The 19,830-nt window shown below is 52.9% G+C and overlaps 1 protein-coding gene across 2 annotated transcripts in view; it reads left to right on the top strand.

Annotated features, from left to right (window-relative positions):
- FLNB (filamin B) overlaps positions 1–19,830 on the top strand; it is a 145,452-nt gene that overhangs the window by 101,953 nt on the left and 23,669 nt on the right. The window contains exons 24-32 of one of the 2 annotated variants that reach the window (XM_075549990.1): positions 724–884; positions 5,611–5,778; positions 7,781–7,904; positions 9,575–9,731; positions 10,692–10,881; positions 12,693–12,940; positions 16,076–16,150; positions 16,881–16,983; positions 17,631–17,771. In XM_075549990.1, the coding sequence (XP_075406105.1) occupies positions 724–884; positions 5,611–5,778; positions 7,781–7,904; positions 9,575–9,731; positions 10,692–10,881; positions 12,693–12,940; positions 16,076–16,150; positions 16,881–16,983; positions 17,631–17,771 (1,367 nt within the window). The remainder of the gene's footprint in view (positions 1–723; positions 885–5,610; positions 5,779–7,780; positions 7,905–9,574; positions 9,732–10,691; positions 10,882–12,692; positions 12,941–16,075; positions 16,151–16,880; positions 16,984–17,630; positions 17,772–19,830) is intronic. The other variant, XM_075549991.1, reaches the window with a different exon arrangement.

Genomic DNA, 19,830 nt, shown 5'->3' with positions numbered 1-19,830 from the left:
AGATATATGTTACGGAGAATGACCGGGAATGGCGCAAAGGTACTAATCGATTTTGATGGTAGTCAGAAAGCTGCTTCGCAAACGAGTACTGGTTAGAGGCTCCTTAACTTGGCAATGCAGAGTTACATTGCCAGTCTTGTGCTTCGGTGAGGCATTATACACATGCCTGCGAAAACTGGTCACAAGACACATGCCTGCATTGTACTCGTAGCTCCTGACCAGTGCGCTCAGATAGGAAAACAAATGCAGGATAAATGATGGGAAGGGGGAGGTCAAAGCTCTCTTTGTTTATATTGAACCACACCTCTTGACCCTCCGCTGATCTGTCCCAGGGAAGATGCCACTACCGTCACGTCGGCTCTGACTCATAATGGCCCCATTCGACAGAGTGGGACTGGGGTTTCCCAAGTCATAAATCTTAACAGAAGCCACAGCCTTGACTCAGGGTGGCTGGTGGGTTTGAACTTGACCGTCTGGTTCAAGTTAACAGCCCAGGAAAACCTTACGGTGCAGCTGTCCCTTGTCGTATAAAGTCACCGTGAGTTGGAATCAGGCTCGCCAGCACACAGCGGCAGCAACAGTGAGAGAGAGGTCTGAGGGACGGGGTCGCAGTCCTTGAGTTGGGTTGGCTCGACAGGGTGCCTTATACAGGCATGTTAAGTGAGTCTTGTATGAACTCGCCTGGGTCATGCTTCCCTTGGCTTCCTCTCCCACGCTTTGCAGAGGAGCAGGCATTGGTGGGCTTGGCATAACTGTGGAGGGACCATCAGAGTCGAAGATAAACTGCAGGGACAACAAGGACGGCAGCTGCAGTGCGGAGTACATCCCCTTTGCTGCGGGAGATTACGACGTTAATATCACGTATGGAGGTGCCCACATCCCTGGTAAGCTTTTGTTACTTACTGCAGGAGAGCAGGTTTGAGTTTGCTGGTCTTCCCCAGGGACTCTGCCAGTAGGACCAGTACCATCTGAAGCATAAAATAGAGATAGCACTTTATTTTGTAATATGGCAAAAAAGTGATGGCTCAGAGTTTTGACTAGAAATGGAGATGTGGCGTGTGTGTGCACGCGTGTGTGTGCAGTGTGTGTTGAACGACCTCCTAGTTCTTGATTTCAGGGAAAGCTGGGTCTTTTTTTAATTGTTTTATTAGGGGCTCATGCAATTCTTATCACAATCCATACATACATCCATTGTGTAAAGCACATTCGTACATTCATTGCCCTCATCATTCTCAAAACATTTGCTCTCCACTTGAGCCCCTGGCATCAGGTCCTCATTTTTCCCCTACCTCCACATTCCCCCTTCCTCATGAACCCTTGATAACTTATAAATTATTATTTTGTCATATCTAGCCCTGTCCAACATCTCCCTTCACCCACTTTTCTGTTGTCCGTCCTCCAGGGAGGAGGTCACATGTAGATCCTTGTAATTGGGTCCCCCTTTCCAACCAACCTTTCTTCTACCCTCCCAGTATCGCCACTCACACCCCTGGTTCTGAAGGGATCATCCTCCCTGGGTTCCCTGTGTTTCTGATTCCTATCTGTAGAAAGCTGGGTTCTTTATAAGACCGGCGACTCTGCTTTGGTTTGTGCTCAGTTCTCATCCAATAGGGAGGTAGGCTTTGCTTCTTGTTGGTGGGGTTTTCTTTCTTCTGCTGGTAACCCTGGTAGCAGATAGAGACACGAACTTGGCTGCTTGTTTTTACGCTTTTCTTCCATCGCACAGCAGAGTGTGTGTAATGTGAAGTAGAGGTGGTCTCTTTCAGCACCACTGCCATTGGGTTGGAAGAGTCTTTGTTTGGGATTGCCCTGTGCAGTGTGCATGCGTCTCTGGCCTCTGTGCATGAGATCTGGGAGCACCCTCCCTCCCGGTCTTGACAATTCAGTGGTGTCCCTGGAGGGAAAAAAGCCTGGCCTGATCAAGAGGCCTGGCTGTCAAGGATTCCAACAATGAAAAACTGTGACTGGAGTCGTGAAGGGCCCCCAACTCTCAACCTCCAGGAGCAGAAACTCTTTGCTGAGAGGGCCAATGAGTATATGGTTCCATTCAAACACAAACACAAGCCGAGGACCCCCCCCCCTCCCCAGGGCTGTTGTACGTCACTGATACTGTGTCTCAGGTGTGGCAGGACAGCGACAGACCTTCTGAAACGGTAGGGGGGGGCGGTGGTGGAGAGGTTGATGGGTCCACGTTGTACTTGGAGGCTGAGAGGGGCAGCAGACTGGGACCTGTTGCTGGGGGTCTGGATGGGCTGAGGTGCCCACTGACCACATGCTTTTCTGTTTCTGTCCACTCTGCTCCTTTTACCAAGTGCAAATGTGCATCTGTGTGTACCCTCTCCCGTTCTTCTTTCACACTCATGGGCAAACACTGGTGCCACCACAGTAGTTCCATGTTGTGCTGCGATCCTCAGGGTCAGCAGTTTGAAACCACTGGCTGCTTCAAGGGAGAAAGTCATGGGCTTTCTTAGTCTCCGAAGCCCACGGGGGCAGTTCAATTCCGTCTTCCACGGTTGCCATGAGACGGCATTCACTCAACGGCAGTGCCCTTTTTTTTTTTTTTTTTTTGTGATTCCCCTCAAATTTGCCCTTGTAGCTCATTCAAGATACATTAACGTTTGTTCTATAAGCACTCAGACACCCATTGCCAATGAGGCGATTCGGACTCATGGCGACCTCGTGTAGGGTTTCCAAGGTTGTAAATCTTTATGGGAACACACAGCCACGTCTTTCTCCTAAGGAGCCAGCTAGCTGGTGCCTTTGAACTGCTGGCCTTGTGGCTAGCAGCAGCTCAGTGGCTAAGGTGGACAAGGCAGATGCACGGCGTCCCGTGGGAGAGCTCGCTGGGGTGCGTGTGGGATTAAGACGTGAGTTACCGGCGCTGATGGGTGCCCAGTGCCCAGTGACATCCTGTTTCACTGTTGCAGCCCCGCAGCCCTTGGGCGGAGAGGGAGTGGGACACCCAGGGAGATTACAAGGCTGTTCTTCGAAGATACAGCAGCTCGAGCAGGCAGAGGGTGTCAGAGACAGGCGTCTTCAGGTTGTTGAGGCCACAGAGCTGTTTTGATGGGAAAAGTCAGCTGGGTGCTCCCAGCTTAGGAATTCCCCTTACAGAAGGGCTTGAGGACTTGAGTCCTTTTGGCTGACCCATGAACTTGAGGCACATGGCTGCCTTCACACACAGAGAGACAGGCCTCGTTGGGGCTTTCCCACCAGCTGTGGAGAGCTCCTTTGGGCTTCAGAATCTGGTGTCTCTCCAACAAGACTGCCAGCCCGTCCTGACCCTAGAACTTTCCCAGGCCGTTGTATTTAATAAAATATTTGTTGGTTGCCTTCACTTGGGAGGTGCTTCTGTGGAGCATTTAGTAATCCAACAGCTTCTGGTTTGCTTCCATGGGGATTCTGGGTGATTTCATATTAGCCCAGTTTCTCCTGACCCGGCATAAACCTGGTGTTCCTTTACACAAAGCATTCTGCTTTACCAAGGATGACATGTTGGCTTCCTGTGGTAGGTTAGCTGTCGTCTGTTGGTAGTACTACCTAGAACACTGGACAGCCTGGGACTCAGCACATCAGGTAGAAGGGCTGCTGTGATCGATTAATGATGTCTGCGAGGGCATGGAGTGGGGCTAGTGGCAGATAAGGCTCTGAATTCACCATCGTAGACCTAAACGCGTTTACTTTTGCTTGTTGGTTCTTGGCTGCCCGTGTGTTAAGGTGGGCACCCTTCAAAGGGGATTCTGACTTGTATGTGGGCTGTTGGTCTGTTGTCACCTATTTACATTGGAATCCCCAGCTGTCACTCTGTAGATAGAATTCCCTTTTGTCTTACTAACCCACAGAAAGGGCCCACGTGTACTCGCCGTTTCCAGTTCCAGCCGTTCGTTTCATTCACTTAGCTGAAAGGTTAGATGCCACTGACCCACTGAAACCCAGCTCTTGTTAGAAAGTCAGGCTTCGGCTTCCTTTGTGTGGCCTTGGTTCTGTGACACCCCAGCCCAGAGTGGAAACCTCCTGTGACAGGGAGCAGAGACACTTCAGTGTTCATGGCAGTTGCTCGTAGCTGCCTTGTGTTGGCCACCAACGCATGGCATCCCCCTGCCCTGTCCTCTTCATTGATTACAGATGGGGCCATTAGGTGGGGGTTTACAGATCGATCACCAGGTTTATATTGAACAGTTCATACACGTTTTCTGTCAGTTTGTCGATTGGAATCCCCCATGTACCACCACGTACCTATTTCCTCTCTGTGTCTGCTCTGCTCCTTCCCCAACCCGCTGGACACTACCCTTGGGTGAATGCTGCCCTTGCTTTGAATCGTTGATTACCCCACCATGGGGGGAGTTCGGTTCCGAAAGGGTTAAGGCCATAGTCTGTGTTCACTCAGTAAGTCTGATCCCTTATGGGTTTGTCGTGGGCCACATGTTTCTCCCACTCTATCCAGGAGCTTCCAGTGCGATCCTTTCCAGAGCTGTTGTTAGTGCAGTCGAGCACCATCTAGTCCTGCTGGTCTCAGGGATGTAGACTGATGTTTGTGCGATCCACTAGTGCCTCGGACTAATTGTTCTCATATGGCTTTCCATCTCTGTCACTCTTCTTCATGCCACACAGAGATGGACCAATGACTGCCCCTTAGAGCAGCTGCTCATGAGCCTTGAAAGACCCCAGTCGCTACTCACCAAAGCAGGCTGTGGGAAGTTGTCTTTGTGAACTGTTATTCGACTAGCACTTGGTGCCCCTCCAAGAGGCCATAGAGGTATCATTGACTGATTTGGGGGAGTAGATTGCCAGGCCTTTCTTCCTGGTCCGCCTTAACTTTGCCACACTTCATGAGGGACAGTCGGCTGCATGGTGGTGGTCTTGGCAGCCCAAGGATGGTGCTGGGACACCGGGATGCTTGTCTCTGGCTCACCTCTGGGAGCATCTTCTTGTGCCCCTCCTGGGGCATATCCCATGAGGCTCTCTGGCTGTACCCTTGTTCTCTGTTTACTGCTTCTCTTGCAAATAATGATCATCCTACATTCAGTCCTAAAAGCAGCACCCTTAAAGGGTCAGCCACCCCCATGGTCCCCCATGGGATCAGCCCTGCCGAGGGGCTGAGCAGAGCTCCTCCTGATGGCCAGGAGACCTAAACGCCCATGAGTGCTCAGAGGTGCCTACTCCACTAGAGAGGGGATTCCGTTTGTGGGAGTGGGCCCTCTCTCCAGCCCTTTCTACTCCCGCCTCCACCCAGCTTCCTCTCTCAGTCCCTTCTCCCCTACCTCCAGGCCTCTGCCCCTGCTGAGCTCTCTTTGAGACACCATTCCAGCTGCTTCCCGGGTAAAACCCGCCGCCCACTCGCACGTCTCAGCTTACTGGGATGCGTCTCTGGCTCCCAAGACTAGGTCGGTGCCTCCTAGTGCTCCGGACACGCCTTGTACCCACAGTACACGGATGTCCTCTCTCATAATGGCCCGCCTGCTGCTTTCCGTTCCGAGCCTGGGGTGCTTGGAGGGACGCTTGCACAGTCAAGACCTCGGGCCGCAGCGAGGGCGTGCTTCTGGGCACGCGTGAGGTGGGCTCTGGGCTGTTGGTGGGCTGTGCTCAGAGTCCTGTGACCTCTTTTTCCAGGCAGCCCCTTCAGAGTGCCTGTGAAGGACGTCGTGGACCCCAGCAAGGTCAAGATTGCCGATCCCGGGATGGGCTCCGGTGTCCGAGCCCACATCCAGCAGTCCTTCACGGTGGACACCAGCAAAGCTGGCCTGGCCCCGCTGGAAGTGAGGGTCATGGGCCCACGAGGTGAGTATGTGTCCTGTTTTCTGCTGCCATCTTTCTGGCCCATGTGAGCACTTTGGTGGTGACCTTGACTTTCCTAAATGACTTTACAGTTCACTATTTCAGCTAAACAGTACAGATTCCTGCATGAAGGTAGGCGGACCTGCTGTCCCTCCCATGGCCTGTGCTTTTCCCCATGTGATAATATGGTCACTGTGTGTCCCCAAGTGGATTCCGACTCTTACCGACCCAATGTGGCCCAGGAGAGGCGCCCATAGGCCATAGGTTGCCAGGCCATCTTCTCTACAGAGCAGATCAATCGCCAGGTCACTGTTCCTGCCAAGCCACTGGTGTGATTTGAACTGCCGACCTTTTGATTAGCAGCCAAGTGCTACCTCATCCAGTAATGCAGCCCCACGTTTCTTTTTGAGTTGATGTATGTTCTAAGTGGCTAGGGGAAGCAGGTGGGGTATGGCCTGGCTCCTCTGATACTGCTCTCATTGTTGCCCTGTGTGCTGGAGTGGCTGGGCTGGACTGGCTCTGGGTGGGTGATGTGCTCAGGGATACTGGCTCTCTCGGAGCTGCCCAGGTGCTCAGTGGAACAGATCTGGGATCTCTGGAAATGGCAGGTACTGGACTCCCATTGTGGGCCGCCCTGTCATTATCCTAGCTCCCTGGGGAAAATGGTGGTTGGACTTGCCCGAGTTGCCAGCCTGGAGTTAGGGTTTGGTAAGATTAGCAGGCCACTCCTGGGGACAAAGCCTGAAGAGCAAAGAAACTCGCCCTTTTTTGGGCAAGTGACCACATTTCACATGTGCCGTGCTCCTAATTTCTTCAAGAATCCGATTTTTCCCAGCGATGTGCCCTTGTTTCCCACAGGAGGCAGTGGCAAGTGGGGGGCTTCCTCCTTTGAAGAGGAACCTTCTCCTTAATAGGGTTCAGCAGGAGGTCATGCCTTTTGAAGCTCGGGGCAGACGTGGTTTGTGGGAAGTGAGGTTATGGGGCCAGAATCTGATTCCACGATCACACCACCACCAAGCTCTAAGATCAGAGAGAGGGAGAGCGAGAATAGTGACACCCCAAGCCCAGTCTCTCTCCTGGAGGACCGCCCCTCAAGTAACAACCTTCTAATTTTAGCTGATGAGACGGATTCCCAGTCCAGGAGCAGCCCCTTGAAAGCCATTTCTGAGTTCTTTAAAGGTGACCCGAAGGGTGACTTTATGGAGACAGGTTTGCATTTTTCTGTTGGCTGATGCTCACTGATGTAACCCGCTCGCCTCGCGCTGGCCTCCCCTCCAAAATCGGCTTGTGCTGCCTGCCTCCTCTGCTTTGCGTAATGAGGGTGCCATGCTCTGATGCGCCTGCCTGCAGGTGGCCCGTCCCGGACTCTCCCGTGCAGAACTGGATCTGGCCTCTAACAACCCAGTGCATGCCTTGGTGATGCCTTGACACAGTCTCTAACCAGCCCCCACAGGTGGCGTTACATTGCCGGTCGCTCACCCCACCCCGCCCCACCCTATGAGATTGGCATCCTCCTCTGCACCTGTACCCAGCCTGCTGGCCCATCGTGATCTTTGCTCAAGACTGGCCAGACCTTGCTTAGTTTTGCTCTGTAGAGCTCTAGATGCTTGGGCCCTTTCTCAGCTCCAGAATAAAACTGCCAAATCTCCAGCATAAAACTGCCAAATCTCCAGCATGCCTAACCAGTTGCAAAGATGTGCCCTGTCTGCCCGCCCACCTTCACCGCACTCCTGCAAAAGGAAGCGCAGACAGTCTCCGTGATTACACTCTAGGGCAGACCCAGTGTACTTCCGTCAGCACCAGGCTTAGTGCATCTTGGGGTCGTTTCTGCAACCATGAATTGGGGATCCTCGCTTGTGTGATTCCTTAGACCTGTGATCAGGGGCTGCTTGTTTTTGTTGCTCTTCAGTGGAAACGGGTAGCTCTCAGAATGAGCTCAGTTCTAATTGGACCCAGGGGGAGGGAAGGCCTGGTCGGTTCTCAGACCTTATGTCCCTGTCCTCAGGCCTGGTGGAACCAGTGACTGTGATGGACAACGGCGACGGCACACATACAGTGACCTACACTCCATCCCAGGAAGGACCTTACATGATCTCTGTCAAGTATGCTGATGAAGAAATCCCACGCAGGTGAGCGCCTGACACCAGAGGAGAGTGTCCACACCAGGCTCAAGAGGGGCCCAGCATTACTCTGGTGACCTGTCCATACACCCACCCACCCATCCACCCATCCATCATCACCAAGAACCTGTATGTTCACCATGGGCTTACCACACAGCGTGGGTGTTGGTGGCCCCTGATCTCGTGGTACCTCCACCCCACCCCCACCCCCCGTTCCTTCAGCCATCTTTAATTGAAAGGCAAGCTGGAATGAAGGAGTTGGGAATCTTTGAAGAAATCAGTAGCCCTGCAAGTAGCTTTCTGACTAGGGCAAAGATGTCCACTTCCCTCTGTAGGATGGATGCTGGGGGGTAGGATTGCTGGCCCACATGTGTCTCTACATCTAACTCTTTAAGGCAGCGCCTGCAGTGTCCCACAAGTTTTGCATCTTTACTCGAGGGTCTGGTTGACAGCAACCACATCTGCCCATGATGGGTAGAAACCCAGTTCCTCATTCTGATTGATACGAGGAACATTGCTTACGCTTGCCTGCTCATGGAACCGCCTCTAAATGATTCTGACCACCCTCCTTGAGATAAAATTTTCACTTTCTATAGAAGTATACAGTAGATCTAAAAAAAAAAAAAAAAAAGATAAACCAAAAACCCACTCCATGAGTCCAACTCATAGCGACCCTATGCACTATGTAGGTTTTCTGAGGCTGTAAATCTTAGGGATCAGGTGGCCTCATCTCTCTCCCCAAGCCTGGCTGATGGGTTTGAACTGCTGACCTTACAGTTAGCAGCTCATTGAGTATCTCCTTACTCGCTGCCATTGATTTGATTCTATAGGATGCAGCAGAATTGTCCCATCTTCTTCCAAGGAACGACTGGTGGATTTGAACTATTAATGTTGTGGTTAGCAGCCCAACTCATAACCACGATGCCAATAGGGCTCCTCTCCTTAAATAAAGCTTTCCCAAACTTTCCAGACTAACTGTCATCAAGTCAGTTCCAACTCTTAGCGCCCCTATAGGACAGGTTAGAGCTACCCCTGCGGGTCCTCAAGGCCATAACGTTAGGGGAGGAGAAAGCCCCATCTTTCTCCTGCACGGCAGCTGGTGGTTTCAAACTGCTGACCCAATAGTTGGCAGCCCAACGTATAATCACTATGCCACCAAAGCTTCCTGACATACATCTCTAGCTATATAAAGTGTACCATTTATCAACAGAGTAGAAAATAAGAGGATAAGATAAAGTAGCACAACAAGTGTGTCAAACGCATTGAACCCCATGTTTTCCGAGCAAATTTGGGAGCTCTTCTTCCCCAAATCACATGCCCTAGAACAGCAGTTCTCAACCTGTGGGTCTCAACCCCTTTAGGGGTCAAATGACCCTTTCCCAGGGGTCGCCTGATTCATAACAGTAGCAAAATGACAGTGATGAAGTAGCAACGAAAATAATGTTATGGTTGGGGTTCAGCACCACATGAGGAACTGTATGAAAGGGTCGTGGCATTAGGAAGGTTGAAAACCACTGGCCAAGAACATGCTCAGGGTAAAACCGGTTTACGAGTTACTGTCTCGGAACTATAGATGTCTGCTGGACTTGAGGCTCTTAAACGAAACTTGTCATTGGTTGTAGCCGTTCCCCTTCAAGTTGGCTGATGCGTGTCCTGACCCGGATGTGTGTGTGTGTCAGTCCCTTTAAGGTCAAGGTGCTTCCCACATATGATGCCAGCAAAGTGACTGCCAGCGGCCCCGGCCTCAGTTCATATGGCGTGCCCGCCAGTCTGCCCGTGGAGTTCGCCATCGATGCCAGAAACGCCGGGGAAGGCCTGCTCGCTGTGCAGATCGCGGTAACTCTGCGTTGCTTTCTGGAGTCAGACTTTCGTGATGGGACAACATTTCCGGGCCAGGGATAAGAACATGGGTTTGAACCGTCTATTCCTGACTGGATGGAAATGTTGGCTAGCTTTTCCCATCAAAGAGTCGGTACCTAGAAAAGAATAAACACGTTCACCGAGGGGAGGGTTTGGGGGGAATCTTCCGCATTTTGCTTTGTAGCATATCTTTCTGTGGTTTTATTTTGAGATGTGTGAATTTTCCATTGGGTCAGTTAGGACTAAATTTTGCATATATTGTAGGAAACCCTCAAATAAGAACGGCTTAAACACCTGGAATTACCGTCCTTTAGCTCGTGAAAGAAGCCTTCTCTACAAGTCATCCTTGCCACCTGGCTAAGCCACCTGGGCAACTCCTAGGCTCATGATGGAAGCAGACTCCAGCTCTGTTATTGTCTGTCCTTAAGTTGTCCTCTTGGACCAACAAAGGCTGCCAATGTTCCAGCCATCTTATATGCTTGGCAGGCCAGGAGGAGGAGGGAGCAGAGTCACAGGACGTTCCCAGCTGTATCCAAGCCTTTAAGCAGCCCTCTCTCAGGCCCGCGTAAAATAAGACTTCCTTTTTCATCTCAGTTGACAAAAGTTGGTCAAAGTCACACAGCCACACTTAATGACAAGGACCGCAGGCCTTGTATTCCTGTTGAATTTGCCGAGTTGAGGCGGGGCCTGTTACTGAAGAGGACCAAGAGCAGAAATGGTGGCTTGCCAGCCGGAGCCTCCGCTGCACTAATCTCCCTCTACGTCCCCGGGTTTGAGGGGGAGGGGTTGAACTTGAGTGAACGTCACCTGCCCTCCTTAAGATTATACCAAGCCCCGCCCCTCCCACTTAGAGGGGTTAATGACTGAGCACCAACTTTTCCCCGAAAAGCTGCTTCATCTTGCTGACCCCATGGAGTGTTTTTCTGTGACCCACAGGACCAAGAGGGAAAACCGAAACGAGCCGTTGTCCAGGACAACAAAGATGGCACGTATGCTGTCACCTACATCCCTGACAAGACCGGGCGCTATTCCATCGGGGTCACCTACGGCGGGGACAACATCCCGCTCTCTCCTTACCGCATCCGGGCCACGCAGACAGGCGATGCTAGCAAGTGCCTGGCCACCGGTGAGTGCCATCGGGGTCGGCGGTGGGGCCTTGGAGTCCGAAAGCCATGGGCTTGCCAGGTGCTTGCTGCCACTTAGCTGCCCTAGGGCCAGGGCGAGTTTCTCAGTCTCCCTGAGCTACAGTCAGGTTTTCATTGAAGGTTATTTTGGGGGGGCCAATTTAGATTCATGAAACTCTCTAAAAGATCAGAGAGTGTTCCACAGGGTTATTGCAAAGATGGAGTGAGGTCAGGCAGGACAACTGCTTCACCCAGTCCCTGACACATGGTAGCTATTAATAATACCACTTTTGAATTGGGTACGGTTGCTGAGCCCCCAAACTGGGGTGGCGAGTCTCCTGAAAAGCAGCACATCTCTGCTGTAAGGCGGCTCCGAGAGCAACTCGGGTCAGTGTTAGAGAAACACCTGAACAAACTCGGGCTCGCCCTCAGCCCTTGGGGATTACTCCTAGGTCCCTGATGACTTCTCCAAGAGCACCCCAATCTCTCACATCTCCAGTAGGCCGCTCTTTGAGTGCACACTTCTTTCCTTTTGAAAAGCATCCTGAGGGCAGGGGATCTGTGATGCTGCTCGGGCAGATTGCCAAACATGAATTCCCATCTGTGAAATGGAAGCAAACTTGATTTCTTCAAGTTGGGGGTGGGGGACAAAAGATGTGTCATCTCCATCAGTTCTGCACAGAGGCCATCTTTTTGGCCTTTGGGGCAAGGTTGTAAATCACCCGGCTTAACCTTTCCCCCACTCACTCAGGGCCCAAATGGAGAAGAAATGTTGAACTCCTGGTCAGTGCCACCAGAAGCCGTGGTGACACGGTGGAGTAAGTGCCGGGTTGTTAACAGCAAGGTTGGCAGTTCAGCCTCACCAGCCACTGTGTGGGAGAAAGGTGACATTTCCTCTTCCAGAAGGATTTGTAGCCTGGGAAACCCACAGCGGCAGGCACTGAAGTCAATGCCACACCTCCTCGGTCTGGTTGCCAGTGATAAACTGGATGGTCTGTGCTTCCCTGAGGGCTAATGTTGGGTGGGAACTTCCTCCTTGCCCCTTCCTCCAACTCTGTCCCAGTTGAACCCTCTTCTCAGCCTTGAACTACACAACCCTGAACTACACCTTCAAGATGCTCCGTCGATCAGCTCCATGCTCCTCTTCCACTGCACTCTGTTCAGTTTCTATTTCCTGTCTTCCCTGATACCGTGTAAATCCTTCATTAAGGGGTGCCACAAATCAGAGAGACAGAGTCAACTGGTCATTGATGGAATATGTTCTCACTCTCCCCTAGCCAAGAGTGCCTGCCAGAATGCAGCCTTCTATTCCCCCCCCACTTTTCCTTTTTTCAGGGAGCCCTCTGTCTGAGTGTCAACTGTGTGATAGAAATTCTCAGAGCAGGCAATTCTCTGAAAAGCGAGAGGTTCTCTGTGCTGGAACATACTCTCTGCCTTTGGTTGACCTGTCATTCTCGGTGTCTTCATCCACTAGACTGCACACTCCTTGAGAGTCGGGGCTATGTCTTGCTCACTTTTCTACGTACCCAGTCCCTAGCAAGTGACTAAAGGATGTTTGGTGATCCTGTTTCCCCACCCCCTGAACGCTGGTGACCCAGGTGTCACATCTGGTTGGTGCTCAGAAGCCAGTCTTCCTTATTTTATAAGTGATTGATGAAATGCTCCCACCTGCAGCAGCACCACCCCCACCTGTTCTCTGGGTGCCCACCCACCCCCAATGTGAAAGAGTGGGATGTGTTCTGAAGCCTCCAGGGCAAGTGAGTGCCTGGCGCGGACTCGCCCCTTCTCTTCTTCTGACCGCGTTTCTCCGCAGGCCCTGGAATCGCCTCCACCGTGAAAACGGGTGAGGAAGTGGGTTTCGTGGTTGACGCCAAGACTGCCGGGAAGGGGAAAGTGACCTGCACGGTTCTCACTCCGGACGGCACCGAGGCGGAGGCCGAGGTCATTGAGAACAAGGATGGCACCTACGACATCTTCTACACTGCTGCCAAGCCAGGCACCTACGTGATCTACGTGCGCTTTGGTGGCGTGGATATTCCCAACAGCCCCTTCACTGTCATGGTAAGGCAGACTCTTCCCCCAGAGCAGATCGCTCTCTGCACGGACCTAAGAGCCCAGATGTACTCCGTCCAGGCTGGGGCCACGCCTGCTTTTTTTAAGGCGGCCCTGACTTTGTGGAGTTCTAGAGTAATCTCTGGAGACTCAGAGACTCTTTGATTTAATGGACCCTTAGGAAATTTTACTGGTCACCAAGGCAGGACATGGGCAGCATCTGTCCTAAGCCCTGTTCAGAGACGTCCACTTGGACAGAATATTTTTATAAAGGCTAGCTTCGCCATCTCCCAGCCGCTCTGGCTGGCTGAGAGAGGATGCTGCTTTCTCTGGGGAATTGGCTCTCATGCCCCAGGACTCCAAGACCTCTGATTGTGTTTTGCTTATTGGGGGAAGGAGGGGGAAATGCCTTGTCTTTTGAAACTAGGAACATCTGGAGCAAAGGAAACCATTATGCAAATGTCTGAGCTAGGGAATGACTAGGATCCTTAATTTTCAGTTCTGAGAGACTTTTTTTTTTAACAGTTTTATTGGGACATAATCCACATGTCACACCATTTAATAGTCCAATCAGGTCAAGAAGAGTTGTATGATCCTTACCACAATACATTTTTAGAAAGTTCTGAGTGACTTTGACCTCTTCTTCCAATTCTTAAAATTCTTCACACAAGAGCATGGCTTAGAAACCCAAGGTGCATTCTCTCACTCGACCCTCAAACACCACGAGTGTGTTGATGGCTTTCGCTCATACGTTTGGCTGCAGTTCTTCCTGAGAATACACAGAGCACACGTCCACTCAGCGACTTCTACGCGTGGTGACACTGGGGACAGTCTTCAAGTCGCATGACCTTCCTCCCCCTTCTTTCCCTAGAAGCCAAGTCACATAAACTCGCTGCTCCTCGGTTTCTGATCTGCTCTTTCAAGTGGCTGTCATCTCTTCTGTCCCAGCTAGGTAGTCCTTCAGCGCTGCTGACCAACTCACCCGGGAGGGCATTCTGAGATTCCAGGGTCGTCTGAATAGGGCCAGGCGCCGAGTGCCACGCCATCTCCCTCTCCGCAGCCACACTTGACCACAAACACTCCTCGCCCCTAATGACCCGACCCCATGCACAGCCTACAAACCGCCTTATAATTACTTCACTCTGCAGCCGTGGGGAGGGGCAAGCAGACTCCAGTTTAAACAGAAGGACTTTCTTCCAAACAGATTATAATCTGTTATAGCTTTTTCCCCTCCTTTCCTAGACATCTGTTTATCTGTAAACATGTTGCCTGAGATCTGGGAGGCTCTTTCATGTCTCGAGTATGTAAACACTTGTCATCTTTTGACCATGTTCGGGAAGTGGTTTTTCTCCTGCAGGGGAGTGGTGCTAGAATGCTTATGTGTTTCTTGTTTACAGAGCAGGATCCCCTATGCCACTCGAAGCATCTGTTTTCAGCCCGGGGCAGGCTCTGTGTGATTGGTTAGAACTGGGCAGGGTGGAAGAGCACCCTCTGGGTGGAGGCCGTGTTGGGGGGGTTTGCATGTGAAAATCAGTGTCAGATGTGTAGGACCGTTTGAGCAGGCAGGCCAGAGCCCGGACCTGTAAATGGTCCCTGCAGGTAGTAGTGGGTTCAGTGGTAGAATTCTCACCTTCCTGGAGTTCTGGTGGCCTAGTGGATTACATATGGGGCTGCTAACAGCAGGTCAGCAGTTTGAAACCACCAGCTGCTCTGCAGGAGAAAGACGAGGCTTGCTACTCCCATGAAGGGTTACAGTCTCAGAAACCCTCAGGGCACTTCCACCCTGTCCTGTTGGGTCGCTGTGAGTAGGAACCAACTCGACAGCAGTGAGTGGTTTGATTGCGGAGGACCCAATTTCCCGTTCAGCCAGTGCGCCTCACACACAGCCCCCACCTGTCTGTCAGCGGCGGCTTCAGATTTCAGCAGACGGACTAGGAAGAATAGTCTTGTTTTCAGCCAGCGAACCCCTGTAGATAAAAATGAGAAGAGCAAAGGGTCCCTGTGAACCAGAGCTTTCCCAGGGTGTGGACCGTCAGGGACTGCAGCTACCACGGCCAGCAGCAGCCCAGGGTGTGCGCACATTGACCTCTGACTCCTGCTGAAGGCATGAAACGACTTGACTTGGGTCTGCATTCTCCCCCTTTCCAGCCTTCCCTCACAGACCGACTTTCTGGTCGTTGACTTACGCTGGGCAGGCTCCCTGCCTCCCCTACAGGAGTGGGACCCGAAGGCCGTGGCTGCCCGAGACTGTTCCTAGCCAGTGTCTCACAGAGACCACAGTCGCCTGGCTCAGATGCCTCAGGCACACGTGGCACAAGAAGGGAAGCCACTGGCTTAGCTGTGACTCGGCATTTGGGAGGGCTGGAGTCAAAGGGTACCAGTCAGCCTCTCTCAATCTGAGAATCTGAGAGGGCCCTAGGAGCGGGGGCCCAGACGTTTCAGTAAAGACCCCTTTCTGCGATGGCAAAACACCTGGAAAGGATGAGCATGGGCGCATCCCCTGCATAGCAGCGACCCAGAGATCTTGTCAAGGCAGGGCACCAGGGGGTACGGGCACGGGGGACAGGCCCTTAGTGGATCTGTTGGGTTTGGAGGACATTTAAGGCTTTACCTTTTACTAACAAATTTATTTATTTGAAGCATTGAAGCATTAACCCCTCGCCTAGCAGGGAAAAAGTCCCCTTCCCCAGTCCCGTGTTGCAGCGACAAGACTGATGTTTGTCTTCCCTGTGTCTTATTCATGGGAGCACACAGCGGCACCCCATGGGGACCTCAGTGTGCCCCAGGTCCCTAAAACCCAGCACTTGGAATGACCTCACCAGCCCCGCTGTGCAGATTGCCAGTCCTGTATGCCACGGGCCCCTGACAGAGGGGGTCGGAGTTGCCTCCTTGGTTACCAGCAGGCCTCCTCCCCCGGAGCGCAGACCTGCGCCCTGCCTGTGTCCTCAGGTCGGCTCCATCTCCCAAGTGGGGCTTGTGCATCCCAAAGGGCAGTGGATTTGGCGTTGGAGGCAAGTGGGAGGGGAGGACATCGACACTGCATGCTCTACCCAAGCCCACTGCCCCGCTCAGGGCAAGGTGTCTTCTGGGTAACAATATCCCTGCAATGTGATTCCCCACTAATCTCCATTTGCCACCAACCAGGCCACAGATGGGGAAGTCACGGCCGTGGAGGAGGCGCCGGTGGTAAATGCATGTCCCCCCGGATTCAGGCCCTGGGTACACTTTTTTTTTGCCTCCCTTTCCTTTTTGTTGTTCTGTGTTCATTTCAGAAAAGCTGCGGCCTGCTTCTGGGGACTGCTTCAACCCTCTGGGTGTCCTGGTCATTCATTTCTGCCCCTCCGATCAGCCCATCACAGCGCCCCTGCTTTCTCTGTGATAAGCCACCCCCCCTGGTGTCATCGTGCGCACTCCATGAATGCCCCCCCACCCCCCGGTCATGTCATGTCTGTGATCACGCTAGGCCTGGTATGTCTCTGTGTGTAACAAGAAAGATGGACAGCCGTCTCCCGCCCACTAGCTCTCACCGCCCCCGCTGCCTCACTGGGTTTCTGTTCAGGGGAAGCCGCTGCTTTACGCGCTGCCACCACTTAAAATGCACCTTCTCTTCCAGGCCACAAGCAACTAAACCTTTCTAGGTGGAGCCTCTTGGGACGCCCGGACAATGCTCTCTCACCTTTCCTTGGTGTTGTGGGCAAGGCTGGGGATTTTACAAGCACACGGCCAAAGGGCTTTCTAGTAATTGGTCAGTGCGTTGATGTCTTAAACCCTTCAGGCTTTGCCCTGCAACCCAGGTGCCAATCCACAAAGCCTGGACGCCCCCCGGGGCAGCCATGTCCCCCGATCCCAGCTCGTGGGCTTGCAAAATCCCCAGCTGCTCAGCCCCTGGGTGTTTTCACTGCCCACTCTGCTGTCCGCTTGACCTGGTGACCCCTGCTCCCTGTTTCAGGTAACTGAGGAGGCCTATGTCCCAGTGAGTGACATGAACGGCCTGGGATTTAAGCCTTTCGACTTGGTCATCCCGTTCGCAGTCCGGAAAGGAGAGATCACCGGTAAGCCGTCTGACAAAGCTGTCTCCCTCTCCCTCACTCTTGTCGGCTCTCCAGAATGGTGCCGGAAAGTACAGGAAGGTGGCTCCCTGCGTCCACCAGACCAGGGCTCCTTAGCCAGGCACCTTCAGTTCTTGACTTGGGGCATTGGCTCATGAGACCCTGGGGTGACAGACTGGTCTGTGTGCCTTTGTGTATGTCTGCAATCGGGCCAGTTGCCATACTTTGGGGCCTGAGGGTGCTGTGCCCAGACCCCCCCTCCCGGGGCTATCCTGTCCCCCAGGTCGCCCTGCATTCTCCTTGTCTCCAGCCTGCCCCCATCTGCCGTGGCGCCGGCGTCTCCTCCACAGGACTTGCTGTCTCTCTCTCCAGCCTCCTTTCGGGCTGGCTGCTCTCTGAGTTGCTGCTGTCTTCAGCCTCCTGTGCTCGTGGCCTTGGTCAAACCCCGTGTGAGCTTCCAGCTCGGCTGTGTTTTGTGGGATCCGGAGGGAGCGGGTCTACAAGCAAATCGGGCTCTCTTCCCGCTGTGGGGCTTGGACGCTTGGGGCAGTGACGAGTGTTCTTGACTTCGAAGGCACCCCAGGCCTCTGCGCAGCCTCTCCCGGGGAAGCTGTTGAAGGCCTCATTGTCCTGTCTCCCTGCGATCTTAGGGGAGGTCCACATGCCTTCCGGGAAGACGGCTACCCCTGAGATTGTGGACAACAAGGACGGCACGGTCACCGTGCGGTACGCCCCCACCGAGGTCGGCCTCCACGAGATGCACATCAAATACATGGGCAGCCACATCCCCGGTGAGTCGGGCCGGGGTGGCCCAGCAGGACTCAGGAACTTGACTGGATGACTCTCGGTGGCAGGTCTCGCAAGGCCGAGGGCCGGCTGGCGCTTCCAGGAGAGCTGCTGCCCCTCTGTGGATCGGGTCCCTGAGACCGGGGCTCTGTGTCTGCGTCGCTGTGCAGCGCTCCTGGAGAGTGAGCTGCTGGGAGGAAGACGAGCAGCGTCGTGAGGGCCTTTCCAGGCCAGGCTGCACCCTGCGAGGAGGCCCGAGGCGTGCAGAAGGGTGCTCGGGAGACCAGGACACAGTGCCTGGGTGTCTTGGAGCCCGGGACAAGGAAAACCAGCTTTAGTTCCGTTTCTGTGAGCCAGTTGTCCAGCGCAGTGTTCTTGTTTAAGTTATTTAAACCTCTCTTCGCTACTACTCCGACGGTCTGAGTTAGGGAACCCCTTTCTCGGTTGTGAAAGTTAAAACAATGCAGTGAGAGTACCTGCCCCACCCCTGTGCTCCTCTGCCTGCTCTTTGAACTTGACTGGTATTGGTTTTCAGTTCATTCTATTCCATTTCAGAGAATCTTGAGGAATCCCTAGGGAACAGCATACAGATTTTTAACCCCTCCCCATTCACCCTTTCTTAAAGATAAACAGCAGCCAGTCCTACATGCTGAGTCCCAGGGTGCTGCAAGTGGCCCGTGGGCTCAGCTGCTGACTTGGAGGTTGCAATTCGCCCAGAAGCACCTCAGAAGAAAGACCTGGCAGTCTGCTTGTGAGAAAGTCCCTGTTGGAAATTCATCGGTGGCAGCAGCTAGTTTTTGTTCTAAATTCTACACCCAGTGCTGCCCCTGCTCCTTCAATCTAACACTGTGTCCAGCAGAGCCGTCCATGCCCAGAGCACGCTGCTCTGTGGTCTTCCCCCTGCGGACGCACCGTTTTGTAGCTAGCCATGTCCCTTGCTGAGGACACGGGTCCCCAGCTTCTCCTAAGCCTTGAGGACACCACTTCCCTCAGGAGTAGGAATGGCGGGAGCAGAGTGCTGGCATCCGTAGTGCAGCCCCCTCGTGCCCACTTGTCCCCCATAGAGCTCGTTCCCAGTGCCCAGCCACCAGCAGCACCGAGGGCACCTGGGCTTCCGTGGAGCGTGCTGTTGATCAAGTTTGTGGGCCTCTGCCAGGCTGGCGTTGGAGAGCATGATTCCCCTCTCGCTGTTTGTGTTCGTCTCCTGAACGGGGACGTCTCAGTCTCTTCACGGAGTGATTATATCATAGGCTCATTTTTTTGGATTTCCACTCACCCCCCCTTGTTTGGTGGTTGGCCATTTTTCACATCGGTTTCTCAGCGCAATTTGAATATCGGCAAGATTAGGCCTTGGTGATAGGCCCTGCAGATACATCACCTGGTCTGACGTTTGCTTTAGTTAATGCGACTGTGTATACTACCGGGGTAAATAGTGTGCACCTGAGCGTAACGTGTGTGATGTTTGCTTAAAGTAAAATTGCGTTATCTGCTCCTGTGTCAATATTCTAAAGATTGAGATACCGTGAATGTAAAAAAGCGAATTCCTGGTTTCCCTTCAATTTCCATGGCAAGTATAATAGGTGCCTCTCCAGGTGTTCTCCAGTGCTTCCTACAAACATGCACACAGTTTGTTTTTAACGAATTGAGATACTGTATCAATATAAGTCCTGTGTAGAAACGATTCTTTTTAATGTAGCCCATTACAGATCATCTCTCAATGTAGGTACTACACCCCGTCCCCCTTCTTTTAAGGGCTGCACGAACAGGCCAGTGTGTTTTGTACGAGGCGTGCCTGGGTGGCACAGACGATTAAGAACTTGGCTGCTGAACAAAAGGACCACAGTCCAACCCACCCAGGGATGCCTCAGAAGAAGGCCTGGCAGTCTGTCTCTAAGCATTCACCACCTCTGAAAGCCAGGGAGTACAGCTGGCTGGGTGGAAGCTGCGTGGCTGATTGGTTCTGGTGTTACTGGACTCTGGGATCTTTTCCTCGTTTGCCTCTGAACCATACGGAAATGAAAGCCCTTGTGTAGGAATCACCCCGAGGATAGATTCCTAGACATA

This window comes from Tenrec ecaudatus, chromosome 5 (assembly GCF_050624435.1).
Source record: "Tenrec ecaudatus isolate mTenEca1 chromosome 5, mTenEca1.hap1, whole genome shotgun sequence".
Taxonomy (NCBI): Eukaryota; Metazoa; Chordata; class Mammalia; order Afrosoricida; family Tenrecidae; genus Tenrec; species Tenrec ecaudatus.
This window is presented reverse-complemented; position numbering and strand designations above follow the sequence as displayed.